At 47.6% G+C, this 13,689-nt stretch overlaps 1 protein-coding gene across 3 annotated transcripts in view; it reads right to left on the reverse strand.

Annotated features, from left to right (window-relative positions):
- dlg4b (discs, large homolog 4b (Drosophila)) overlaps window positions 1-13,689 on the reverse strand; it is a 74,868-nt gene that overhangs the window by 2,370 nt on the left and 58,809 nt on the right. For 2 of the 3 annotated variants that reach the window (XM_067445362.1, XM_067445363.1), the window contains 9 exons: window positions 13,443-13,545; window positions 13,244-13,355; window positions 9,796-9,972; window positions 9,587-9,642; window positions 9,433-9,480; window positions 7,990-8,091; window positions 6,911-7,083; window positions 6,692-6,801; window positions 4,569-4,660 (listed from right to left, as the gene is read on the reverse strand). In XM_067445362.1, coding sequence (XP_067301463.1) covers window positions 4,569-4,660; window positions 6,692-6,801; window positions 6,911-7,083; window positions 7,990-8,091; window positions 9,433-9,480; window positions 9,587-9,642; window positions 9,796-9,972; window positions 13,244-13,355; window positions 13,443-13,545 — 973 coding nt within the window. Of the gene's footprint in view, window positions 1-4,568; window positions 4,661-6,691; window positions 6,805-6,910; window positions 7,084-7,989; window positions 8,092-9,432; window positions 9,481-9,586; window positions 9,643-9,795; window positions 9,973-13,243; window positions 13,356-13,442; window positions 13,546-13,689 lie in introns of all 3 variants that reach the window. The other variant, XM_067445361.1, reaches the window with a different exon arrangement.

Raw genomic sequence — 13,689 nt, forward strand, 5'->3', positions numbered from 1 at the left:
GCTGGCCAGCGCACCGGTGCACGTGCCCCTCCACAAGATGGGGCCACAAGATGACCCGGAGGCCTTTATTGACTTATTTCAGAAGGCCGCGGAGGCCTGCGGGTGGCCCCGGGCACAGTGGCCGGTGCGCCTCATACCACTTCTGACAGAGGAAGCCCAGGCGGCCGCACAACAGCTACCGGTGGCGAACCTCCTCGAGTACGATGACTTGAAGAAGGCCATCCTTTAGCGGGTCGGCCGCTTCCCGGAGCAGCACCGGCAGAGGTTCCGCTCCCTGGAGTGGGGAGAGGCTGGCCGACCCTTCGCGATGGCCCAACAGCTCCGGGACTCATGCCGCAGATGGCTCCTGGCCGGCGGAAGCGACGTGGACCACATCGTCGATCTGGTGGTACTGGAGCAGTTCATCGCTCGGCTCCCAAAGAAAACTGCCGAGTGGGTCCAGTGCCACCGGCCCACGTCGCTGGAGACGGCCATCCACCTGGCGGAGGACCACCTGGTGGCGTGCCCGGGGGTCGGCGAACCCCTTCTAACCTCTCGCTCTCTCTCTCCCCCCTCTGTCTCTCCCTCTCGTCCTGTCCCTCTCCCTAGGTCCCGCCCTCCGGGCCCTCCTCGGATTCCCCCCAGAGGCCGGGGTGGGATGGGCCCTGGACCGTTCGGGAGTTCGCGGGCTCCGCCCAGGGGGGCGGGGCTGCTGGGGGCGGGGGGTGACAATGGCTCTGGTTCCACACCCTCCCCGCGCTCATTCTCCAACCCACTCCCCGCCGCAGGGGCGGCGGGTAGGCCTGGGCTGGCCTGCTGGCGGTGCGGTGATCCGGATCATTTTGTGGACCGATGTCCTATGATGGACATCGGGACAATGATCCGGATCCCGGACGTACAGCGGACCACCCCCGATCAAGCAGGAGAGTACCAAATTCCTGTGAGTATCAAGGGGGGTACATACCAGGCCTTGGTGGATTCAGGATGTAACCAAACCTCGATCCATCAAAGTCTGATGCAGCCTGGGGCATTGGATACAAGCCGCATGGTTAAGGTGCGGTGTGTGCACGGGGATGTGGTGGAATATCCGGTTGTCCCAGTCACGATACAGTTTCGGGGGCAAAAGCATAATGTAGAGGTGGCGGTTAGTCCACACCTCCGGCATCCGCTAATTCTGGGGACGAATTGGCCCGCCTTTACGGCTTTATTGGGATCGTTGTGTTCGGATGCCGCTTGGGAGAAAAAGGCGAGGAAGGGGGCGGTGCGAGTGCAGCTTGGGGAGACTGAGCCGGGACCCTTGGGGACAGCTCCAGAGGAACCGAGCGGGATTGAGAGACTAATTCTCTCGGACCGCGATGACTTCCCTCTGGAGCAGTCACAAGATGAAACCCTTAAGAACGCTTTCCAGCAGGTCCGATCGATCGACGGACAGTCTCTCCAACCTGCCTTACCTGTCTCCTATCCTTATTTTGCCATAATAAAGGATCAGTTGTATCGAGTGACCCAAGACACTCAGACAAAGTTAGATACAACCCAGTTATTAGTACCAAAGAGCCGCCGGGAAATGCTTTTCCAGGCGGCTCACTCTAACCCGATGGCGGGCCACCTGGGACAGGCGGCCACACTGAATCGCTTAATGACCCGATTTTTTTGGCCAGGCATTCATGACAACGTGCGCAGGTGGTGCGCGTCTTGTCCTGAATGTCAGTTGGTGAATCCACTGGCCTCCCCAAAAGCGCCCTTGCGCCCACTTCCATTAATGCAGGTCCCCTTCGAAAGAATTGCGATGGACCTCATCGGGCCATTAGAGCAATCCGCACGCGGCCATCGTTTTGCGTTAGTTATCGTGGACTACGCAATACGATATCCGGAAGCAGTGGCCCTCCGCAATATCTCAGCGAAGAGTGTTGCGGACGCACTGTTTCGACTAATCTCCCGGTTGGGGATTCCAAAAGAGATCCTCACTGATCAAGGCACGGCGTTTATGTCACGTACATTGAGCGAACTATACGGGTTATTGGGCATTAAGTCCATTCGAACAAGCGTTTATCACCCACAAACAGACGGCTTGGTCCAACGGTTTAATCGCACACTTAAATCCATGATCCGTAAGTTCGTACAGGAAGACGCCTAAAAATTGGGATAGGTGGTTAGAACCCCTCTTATTTGCCGTGCGGGAGGTCCCCCAAGCCTCCACGGGGTTTTCCCCCTTCGAGCTTCTCTACGGACGACAGCCCCGGGGGGTGCTGGACGTCCTGCGAGAAATTTGGGAGGAGGGGCCTTCTTTGGCGAAGAATGAAATTCAGTATGTGCTGGACTTGCGAACAAAAGTCCACACCTTGGGGCGGCTATCTAGGGAGAATTTGTTGCAAGCCCAGGACCGCCAGAGCCGGTCATATAACAGGGGTACGAAGCTACGCAAATTCACACCGGGAGAGAAAGTGCTCGTATTACTCCCTACGTCGAGCTCTAAATTAATGTCAAAGTGGCAGGGGCCGTTTGAGGTCGCACGACAGATTGGAGACCTCGATTATGAAGTGATACGGTCCGATAGGAACGGGGCACGTCAAATATACCACCTCAATCTCCTTAAGAAATGGAATGAGGTGGAATCAGTGTTGTTGGCAACGGTGATCGGGGGAGAGGATGATCTCGGGCCAGAGGCGAGCATCAAAGCACAATCGGTCGCGCTGGCCCCTGGGGGAGATCATCTCTCACCGTCCCAACTCACTGATTTATCGAAATTACAGGCGGAGTTCGCCGACGTGTTCTCGCCCCTACCGGGACGTACCAACTTGATTCAGCACCATATCGAGACAGAGCCGGGCGTGGTAGTTCGCAGCCGGCCGTATCACTTACCTGAACACAAGAAAAAAGGTGGTTCAGGAGGAATTAGGGGCAATGCTCGATATGGGAGTAATAGAGGAGTCCAACAGTGACTGGGCGAGCCCGATAGTTTTGGTCCCTAAGACCGACGGCTCGGTCAGGTTCTGTGTGGACTACCGCAAGGTGAATGCCGTGTCGAAATTCGACGCGTATCCAATGCCGCGGGTTGACGAGTTGCTTGATCGGTTGGGCATGGCTCGATTTTATTCGACACTGGACTTAACGAAGGGCTATTGGCAGATCCCCTTGTCTCCATTGTCCAAAGAAAAGACAGCTTTCACCACGCCGTTTGGATTGCACCAATTTGTCGCGCTTCCTTTCGGTTTGTTCGGGGCACCCGCTACCTTTCAGCGCCTCATGGACAGGATTTTGCGTCCCCATGGCGCATATGCTGCTGCCTATCTGGATGATATCGTGATTTACAGTCACGATTGGCAGCGGCATATGCAGCATGTCAGGGCAGTCCTGAGGTCGCTGAGGGGAGCGGAGCTCACGGCCAACCCGAAGAAGTGTGCGATTGGGCGGGTGGAAGTAAGGTATCTGGGCTTCCACTTGGGTCATGGGCAGGTGCGTCCCCAAATTGATAAGACCGCCGCGATTGCAACCTGTCCGAGACCCAAGACCAAAAAGGAGGTAAGGCAGTTCTTGGGGCTGGCGGGATATTATAGACGGTTTATACCAAATTATTCGGACCTCACCAGCCCTCTGACTGACCTTACTAAAAAGGGGCTACCAGATACGGTCCAGTGGACGGAGCCGTGCCAGCAGGCTTTTACCCAGGTTAAGGCTGCTCTATGTGGCGGGCCGCTTTTACAATCCCCGGACTTTTCTCTCCCTTTCTTGTTGCAGACTGACGCGTCGGACAGGGGGCTGGGCGCAGTCCTGGCCCAGGAGGTGGAGGGGGGAGAGCGGCCGGTGCTGTACATTAGCCGCAAGCTCTCAAAGAGAGAGGCTAAGTACAGCACCATCGAAAAGGAGTGCCTTGCCATCAGGTGGGCCGTTCTCACCCTCCGTTACTACCTTCTGGGGCGGGAGTTCACCCTCTGTTCGGACCACGCTCCTCTCCAATGGCTCCACCGCATGAAGGATACTAATGCGCGGATCACCCGTTGGTATCTAGCTCTTCAGATCTAGCTCTCTCTTCGAGCGGTAAGTGAGTGGGTTGGACGCAGATTAATAACACCTGTCTCTTGTTCCAGTAATGAGCGCGGAGAGGGTATAAAACATCGGTGGAACCGGAGACCAGGGAGAGAGAGAGATCGGACGGTTGATGCCAAACCCCCACAGAGACTGAGTAACCGGAAGCCGGAAGTGCCGACCCGGAAGTGATCGTGTGTTTATGTGAATCCACACCGCAGTGTGTGTTTTGAGTTTTTGAGATAAATAAAAGAGTAGCATCAACCGTCCAGCCGACCCCCGTGTCCTCTTCCTTCCTCACACTCACGAACTTTGTTACAGGGGGGTTGACTGGATTGGATTGGGTTTGCTGCACACCTCGTCACATATCAGCTTCTAGACATTGTTCTGTTTTTGTAATAAGTCAGAAATGCCAAGAAGGCAGCCTCAGGCAATGCAAAGTCAATGGAGAGCGTTGTGGTGTGGGCGTGGCTTAAATACACTCTCTCTATAGCAATGCCAGAAAAATAACTTGTCCAATCACATCAGAGCTCATTTACATATGGATGATGATGATGAAGACTGACCTGAGAAACACTCGATGAAGTCCTGCTCCAGTTTGATGGCTCTGTCTAGAGCTCTGCGGGCCTGTTCCTCCGTCAGACGCTTGTTAATGTCTCTGAAATCAAGCAACACACTGATGATCACTTACAGAGAGACTCCGCCCACACACTCTTCTGATTGGCTGGGATTTTAAAGTGTTGTTTAAACTGAGGTACTTTACAGGGAGTGCAGAATTATTAGGCAAGTTGTATTTTTGAGGATTTATTTGATTATTGAACAACAACCATGTTCTCAATGACCACACAAAACTCATTAATATCAAAGCTGAATATTTTTGGAAGTTTTAGTTTTTAGTTTGAGCTATTTTAGGGGGATATCTGTGTGTGCAGGTGACTATTACTGTGCATAATTATTAGGCAACTTAACAAAAAACAAATTTATACCCATTTCAATGATTTATTTTTACCAGTGAAACCAATATAACATCTCAACATTCACAAATATACATTTCTGACATTCAAAAACCAAACAAAAACAAATCAGTGACCAATATAGCCACCTTTCTTTGCAAGGACACTCAAAAGCCTGCCATCCGTGGATTCTGTCAGTGTTTTGATCTGTTCACCATCAACATCGCGTGCAGCAGCAACCACAGCCTCCCAGACACTGTTCAGAGAGGTGGACTGTTTTCCCTCCTTGTAAATCGCACATTTGATGATGGACCACAGGTTCTCAATGGGGTTCAGATCAGGTGAACGAGGAGGCCATATCATTAGATTTTCTTCTTTTATACCCTTTCTTGCCAGCCACGCTGTGGAGTACTTGGACGCGTGTGATGGAGCATTGTCCTGCATGAAAATCATGTTTTTCTTGAAGGATGCAGACTTCTTCCTGTACCACTGCTTGAAGAAGGTGTCTTCCAGAAACTGGCAGTAGGACTGGGAGTTGAGCTTGACTCCATCCTCAACCCGAAAAGGCCCCACAAGCTCATCTTTGATGATACCAGCCCAAACCAGTACTCCACCTCCACCTTGCTGGCTTCTGAGTCGGACTGGAGCTCTCTGCCCTTTACCAATCCAGCCACGGGCCCATCCATCTGGCCCATCAAGACTCACTCTCATTTCATCAGTCCATAAAACCTTAGAAAAATCAGTCTTGAGATATTTCTTGGCCCAGTCTTGACGTTTCAGCTTGTGTGTCTTGTTCAGTGGTGGTCGACTTTCTGCCTTTCTTACCTTGGCCATGTCTCTGAGTATTGCACACCTTGTGCTTTTGGGCACTCCAGTGATGTTGCAGCGCTGAAATATGGCCAAACTGGTGGCAAGTGGCATCTTGGCAGCTGCACGCTTGACTTTTCTCAGTTCACGGGCAGTTATTTTGCACCTTGGTTTTTCCACACGCTTCTTGCCGTCTAAGACTGCTGCATCCCTCTGCAATATATCTCACTATTTTTGACTTTTCTGAGCCTGTCAAGTCCTTCTTTTGACCCATTTTGCCAAAGGAAAGGAAGTTGCCTAATAATTATGCACACCTGATATAGGGTGTTGATGTTATTAGACCACACCCCTTCTCATTACAGAGATGCACATCACCTAATATGCTTAATTGGTAGTAGGCTTTCCAGCCTATACAGCTTGGAGTAAGACAACATGCATAACGAGGATGATGTGGTCAAAATACTCATTTGCATAATAATTCTGCACTCCCTGTATTAAATCTGTTACATTTATTACATCTAATGTACACACATGCACAAAACACACACTCACTCAATCTTGTGTATACTCAAAGCCGTTTCCTTGTTACAAATATGGTAGAACTATCACCACTGCAATTAAAAGACTACCACTGCCGCCACTAAAGATTGCTTTGTAAATAATCACACACACACACACACATACACTCACACACACACACACACACACACACACACACACACACACACACACACAGGAAACATTCTGCATTTTTACTTTCTCATAAAAACTCCTCCTGTGTGATTTATAAGCCTTTTGTAAAGTGGGGCCATGGGTAATGTCCTCATATTTCACCCTCTCCTGTAATACCTGTGTCATACCCATGGCATTATACACATTTGTGTCCTCATATGTCACAAAAACATGCCCACACACACACACACACTCACAGTATGTTCTGCAGGGATGAGGGTCGTATAAAGATGGCGATGGGATGAAGTTGTGCAGCTTGTAACCTCCTCACTGCATTCGCCGAAACATCCAGGATGCAGTGTTTCCCCTGCTGAAAACACACACACACACACACACACACACACACACACACACACACACATGAGTCTCCTCATCTGCTGTGTGTGTGTGTGTTTATCCGTCTGTCGGTCTCTCACCTGTTCTGCCACCTGTCTGACGCTTTGGACACTTGTCCCATAAAGATGGCTGTTGTATTGTCCCGCCTCGATGAACCGGTGACTCTGAATGTCTTTCTCCATCTGTTCGCGAGACGACACAAAGTGATAATCTCGGCCGTCCATCTCGTACTCGCGCTTCGGCCGCGTCGTGTCTGTCGAAAACACAAAAAGTGTCACCGACTGAGACATGTACAGTTTGTCTCAGTGGCTTTGGTGCATTTCTCAGATCACGGGTTAAATTTGCACAACAGTCAGTTCCTCCTCCACCGCAGGCAGTCATCTGTGCTCATCATAGCAGCCGTTTCTCATTCCTTACAACACACTGCAAATGCTTGTGGACATGCATCAATGCTTTCATACAACTACTTGCTGTTTGATAACATTATCATTTGCTTATGTCAGTCAAAATTAACTATACTTGTGAATGCTGCATAGTCATTCCATATAAACACTGTAAAAAATGCTCTTCTTACTCAGTATTTTTGTCTTGTTTCTAGTCCAAACATCTAAAAATTCTTAAAAAAAGAAGTATTTACTAGACAAGCAAAAGTAATTGTCTTGTTTTGGGGAAAATAACTCAAAATGAAGAGAGTTTTTGCTTAAAATAAGATCAATAATCTGCCAATGGGGTGAGAAAAATAATCTTAATGCAAACAGAAAACAAGATTATTTTTCTCACCCCATTGGCAGATTATTTATCTTATTTTAATCAAAAACTCTCTTCATTTTGAGTTATTTTCCCCAAAACAAGACAATTACTTTTGCTTGTCTAGTAAATGTTTCTTAATGTAAGAATTGTTAGATATTTAGACTAGAAACAAGACAAAAATACTGAGTAAGAAGAGCGTGGCCCTTCACAGCCAGTGTCTGAACAATGAATCCATCCCATAATTATTATTTCTTTAGTCAATGAGCTTCTCCAATATGTATTCCTAATTGTTAATCATGTCACTATTTTGGTAGAATGCTAAAAACATGAAAATCAAATACTCTTTTTACCAAACCTTATGAAGCCATTGACATTGACAGTGTTGTTGAACTGAATTGGGAAGTCTTACGCGGGACACAGGAGCCAAATTTATCCGGGAATTCGGAGAGAAGATCATCATTTACGCGATCCTTGCTCGGCCCGAGGATAATGACAGGACGCGCGTAGTGCACTGCAAGACAGGAAATGACATCACAGTTCACCTTATGACTTCCTGCAGCTTTCCCCCCAAAATAAAAGCTCTACGCTTTAACATTTAAAGGGTTAGTTCAGCCAGAAATGTGCTTTGTGTGATTAATTCCTCCTGTGGTTGGCCAGCCGTCAGACCTCCGCTCATCTTCACACACAGATGAAGATATTAGTGTTGAAATCCGATGGCTCAGAAAGGCCTTCATTGACACCAATGTCATTTCCTCTCTCAAGACCCATAAAGGCACTAAAGACGTCGTTACAAAGCCCATCTCACTACAGCGGCTCTACAATCATTGATGAAGAGGCCAGAATAGAGTTAGTGCGCAAAAAACACTAAATAACGACTTATATAGTGATGGCCGATTTCAGAACAAAGCTTCGAACCGTTATGATTCAGTGAATCGATTCATGATTCAAACCGTTATGAGTCAGTGAATCGATTCATGATTCGAACCGTTATGAGTCAGTGAATCGATTCATGATTCGGACCGTTATGAGTCAGTGAATCAAATCATGATTCGGACCGTTATGAGTCAGTGAATCGATTCATGATTCGGACCGTTATGAGTCAGTGAATCGATTCATGATTTGGATCGCGTGTCAAGCTCAAGCAGCTCCTCCCATTGCTAACCATCACCTGCTGTTAGCATCCCACTGACTCCCATTCATTTTGGCGTCACTTTGACAGTGAATAACTTTACATCTGAGGCGTTTAAAGCTCCACTGTGTGATATTTCCCCATCTAGCGGTGTAAAGGTTTATGACCATCAAAATGTTAGTTTCTGTTCCTCTCAATTCTGATTTCGTTGAACTCCTATGGTGGCTGATTTAGTCCAAGATTAACACGGCTTCCAGTTCGACCTCGTCCATGAGGGCCATCGAGTGTTTAAACGCGAAAGGAGAAGCTTGAATTTACGGGTATGTCCCTCTTTGGCTACTGTACTTTCAAGATGGAGGGGCAACATGGCGACCGGCATTCGAACCCCTCACCCGTATGTGTTTTCAACGGCATATTATAAACTTACGAGAATACTTTATTACGTGAAAGAAGTGAATATACATTAATGAGCACATATATTTTTGTTTTTATCTAAGAATAAACTAAAAAAGTTACTTTTTTACTTCTGGCTGAACTAACCCTTTAAGGCCACACACTGCGGAAGAAGCATCGCTCTCCATTCACTGGCCAATTTTTGCAAAGCCATTAAATGTCGGCAGATATGAATATTAATCATTTCAGCGGTTCTGTAAAATAAAAATATTAGTAACTTCACAATTTTTATTATACAATGCAATATAATTAGAAAGTTTTATCCCTCACCTTCAGTCTGGATCACCGTCTCATAGCTCACGATGTAATCACTGCGTCCTGAAACACACACACACACACCTTTTATACTGTACAAACTATATATTTTCTCCTCTTACACTAACCCTTACCCATCACACACACACACACACACACACACACTTACCGCTGGTGGCGTCTCTGCCGCGAGTCTTCAGACGGGACCATTCCTTCCTTTCCACCCTACAGGAATGAACACACACACACACACACACACATGATGTGCTGTAAACTGAATCATTATCTATTGTACAATACTACTATATTTCATATTTATCTGCTGTTTTCTTACTGACTCGGAAACTCACACACACACACACACACACACACACACACCTCCTCTTGCTGGGTATGTATCCGGTCTCCTCCAGCTCTCCCAGTGGGGTCAGTTTTCCCGCCTGCCACCACTCCTCATCGCTGCAGTCGAACACCTGCAGAACGTCCCCAAAGCGGAAGCTCACAGCCTGAGACAGGAAGCCGCAGTCGGCCGTCTTATCATAGTCAAACAGGGCCCTGCAGACAGACAGGCAGACGATCAGACAGACAGATGGTCAGACAGACAGGCAGATGATCAGACAGACAGATAGATGATCAGACAGACAGATGGTCAGACAGACAGATAGATGATCCAGGCAGATGGTCAGACAGACAGACAGACAGGCAGATGATCAGACAGACAGATAGATGATCAGACAGACAGATGGTCAGACAGCCAGACAGATGGTCAGACAGGCAGATGATCAGACAGACAGATGGTCAGATAGACAGATGGTCAGACAGATAGATGATCAGACAGACAGATGGTCAGACAGACAGATGATCAGACAGACAGATAGATGATCAGACAGACAGATGGTCAGACAGACAGACAGACAGATAGATGGTCAGATAGATAGACAAAGAGAGACAGACAGGGAGATAATCAGACAGACAGAGAGATGATCAAACAGACAGATGGTCAGACAGATGATCAGACAGACAGATGGTCAGACAGACAGGCAGATGGTCAGACAGACAGATGGTCAGACAGGCAGATGATCAGACAGATGGTCAGATAGACAGATGGTCAGACAGACAGATAGATGATCAGACAGACAGATGGTCAGACAGACAGATGATCAGACAGACAGATAGATGATCAGACAGACAGATGGTCAGACAGACAGACAGACAGATAGATGATCAGACAGACAGATGGTCAGATAGATAGACAAAGAGAGACAGACAGATGGACAGACAGGGAGATAATCAGACAGAGGGAGACAGACAGACAGAGAGATGATCAGACAGACAGATGATCAGACAGACAGATGGTCAGATAGATAGACAGATGGTCAGACAGAAAAAGAGAGACAGACACACAGACAGAGAGAGAGAGAGACAGACAGATGTACAGAAAGACAGACGTACCGACAGACAGACAGATGGTCAGATAGATAGACAGACAGACAGAAAAAGAAACAGACACACAGACAGAGAGAGAGAGAGAGAGACAGACAGACAGATGTACAGAAAGACAGACGTACCGACAGACAGACGGATGGTCAGATAGATAGACAGACAGACAGAAAAAGAGACAGACACACAGACAGAGAGAGAGAGAGAGAGAGAGAGACAGACAGATGTAACGACAGACAGACGGAGAGAAACGGATAGAGAGACAGACAGACAAAGAGAGACAGACAGATGGTTAGATAGACAGACAGACAGAAAGACAGATGGTCAGATAGATAGACAGACAGAGAGAGATAGACAGACAGATGGTCAGATAGATAGACAGACAGACAGACAGACAGAAAAAGAGAGACAGACAGAGAGAGAGAGAGAGAGAGAGAGACAGACAGACGTACAGACAGACAGACGGAGAGAGAAGGATAGAGAGACAGACAGACAGACAGACAGATGTACGGAGAGAGACGGATAGAGAGACAGATGGTCAGACAGAGAGACAGACAGATGTACAGACAGACAGACGTACAGAAAGACAGATAGATAGAGAGACGGAGAGACAGATGGAGAGAGAGAAAGATGGATAGATAGAGAGACAGAGAGACAGACAAGACAGACAAATGGACAAACAGAGACAGACAGATGGAGAGAGAGAAAGATGGATAGATAGAGAGACAGAGAGACAGACAAGACAGACAAATGGACAAACAGAGACAGACAGATGGAGAGAGAGACGGGTGGACAGTCAGACGGAGAGAGAGACAGATGGATAGAGAGACAGACAGACAGAGAGAGAGAGACAGATAGAGAGACAGACAGACAGACAGACAGACAGACAGATGGACAGATGGAGAGAGAGACAGACAGACATGTTCTTGTTTTTTAGCACAAATATCTAAACATTCTAAAACAAAGATACTTTTACTGGAGAAGCGACAAGAATTAAGTTATTAAGTATCCTTTTCTAATAAAATAAAAAATCTAAATTACATGAGTTTACACTAAAAACAAGAACAGATATCTGCCAGAAGAGTAAGAAAGATAGCAGTAATATTACTTACACTCCTCTAAAGGATTATTAGGAGCACACACTAATACTGTGTTTGACCCTTTCTCCTTCAGAACTGCCTTAATTCTCCGTGGCATTGATCAACAAGCTGCTGAAAGCATTCTTTAGAAATGTTGGCCCATATTGATAGGAGAGCATCTTGCAGTTGATGGAGATTTGTGGGATGCACATCCAGGGCACGAAGCTCCCGTTCCACCACATCCCAAAGATGCTCTATTGGGTTGAGATCTGGCGACTGTGGTGGCCATTTTAGTTCAGTCAACTCATTGTCATGTTCAAGAAACCAATTTGAAATGATTGGAGCTTTGTGACATGGTGCATTATCCTGCTGGAAGTAGCCATCAGAGGATGGGCACATGGTGGTCATAAAGGGATGGACATGGTCAGAAACAATGCTCAGGTAGGCCGTGGCATTTAAACGATGCCCAATTGGCACTAAGGGGCCTAAAGTGTGCCAAGAAAACATCCCCCACACCATTACACCACCACCACCAGCCTGCACAGTGGGAACAAGGCATGATGGATCCATGTTCTCATTCTGTTTACGCCAAATTCTGACTCTACCATCTGAACGTCTCAACAGAAATCGAGACTCATCAGACCAGGCAACATTTCTCCAGTCTTCAACTGTCCAGTTTTGGTGAGCTTGTGCAAATTGTCGCCTCTTTTTCCTATTTGTAGTGGAGATGAGTGGTCCCCGGTGGGGTCTTCTGCTGGTGTAGCCCATCCGCCTCAAGGTTGTGTGTGTTGTGGCTTCACAAATGCTTTGCTGCATACCTCGGTTGTAACGAGTGGTTATTTCAGTCAAAGTTGCTCTTCTATCAGCTTGAATCAGTCGGCCCATTCTCCTCTGACCTCGAGCATCAACAAGGCATTTTCTCCCACAGGACTGCTGCAGACTGGATGCTCTTCCCTTTTCACACCATTCTTTGTAAACCCTAGAAATGGTTGTGTGTGTAAATCCCAGTAACTGAGCAGATTGTGAAATACTCAGACCGGCCCGTCTGGCACCAACAACCATGCCACGCTCAAAACAGCTTAAATCACCTTTCTTTCCCATTCTGACATTCAGTTTGGAGTTCAGGAGATTGTCTTGACCAGGACCACACCCCTAAATGCACTGAAGAACTGCCATGTGATTGGTTGACTAGATAATCGGGTTAATGAGAAATTGAACAGGTGTCCCTAATAATCCTCTAGGTGAGTGTAGATTATAAGCAAACACCTGAGAAAAACTAAAAGTTAGTTTTGAGTGTGTGTGTGTACCTGATGAAGAAGCTTCTCTTTCCGCTCCGTAATGACGCCGCTGCAGAAACTAAACTGTTGTTCATCAGCTGCTCACGCAGGTCATGAATCTTCGCTTCGAACCGGCTGTACTCTACACACACACACACACACACACACACAAATACGTGTCAGGCTTGCTGCGCTCTGATTGGTCAGTTGTTTGAGTTCTGAGTCTCACCCTCGGGTCTGTACTGTGTGATGATGGTGACGGTCTGTCCTGCGTTCTTCAGCGCCGCCGCCGCCTGCTCATGTGTGGCGTGGCGTAGATCAACACCATTCACCTGCAACAGGTCAGAACACACTCTACTTACTGAGTCAGAACACACCCTACTTACTGAGTCAGAACACACTCTACTTACTGAGTCAGAACACACTCTACTTACTTAGACATTTTGTCTAGTGTCTAGTCTAAACATGGGCGTCTG

This window comes from Pseudorasbora parva, chromosome 6, assembly GCF_024679245.1.
Source record: "Pseudorasbora parva isolate DD20220531a chromosome 6, ASM2467924v1, whole genome shotgun sequence".
NCBI classification, from domain to species: Eukaryota; Metazoa; Chordata; class Actinopteri; order Cypriniformes; family Gobionidae; genus Pseudorasbora; species Pseudorasbora parva.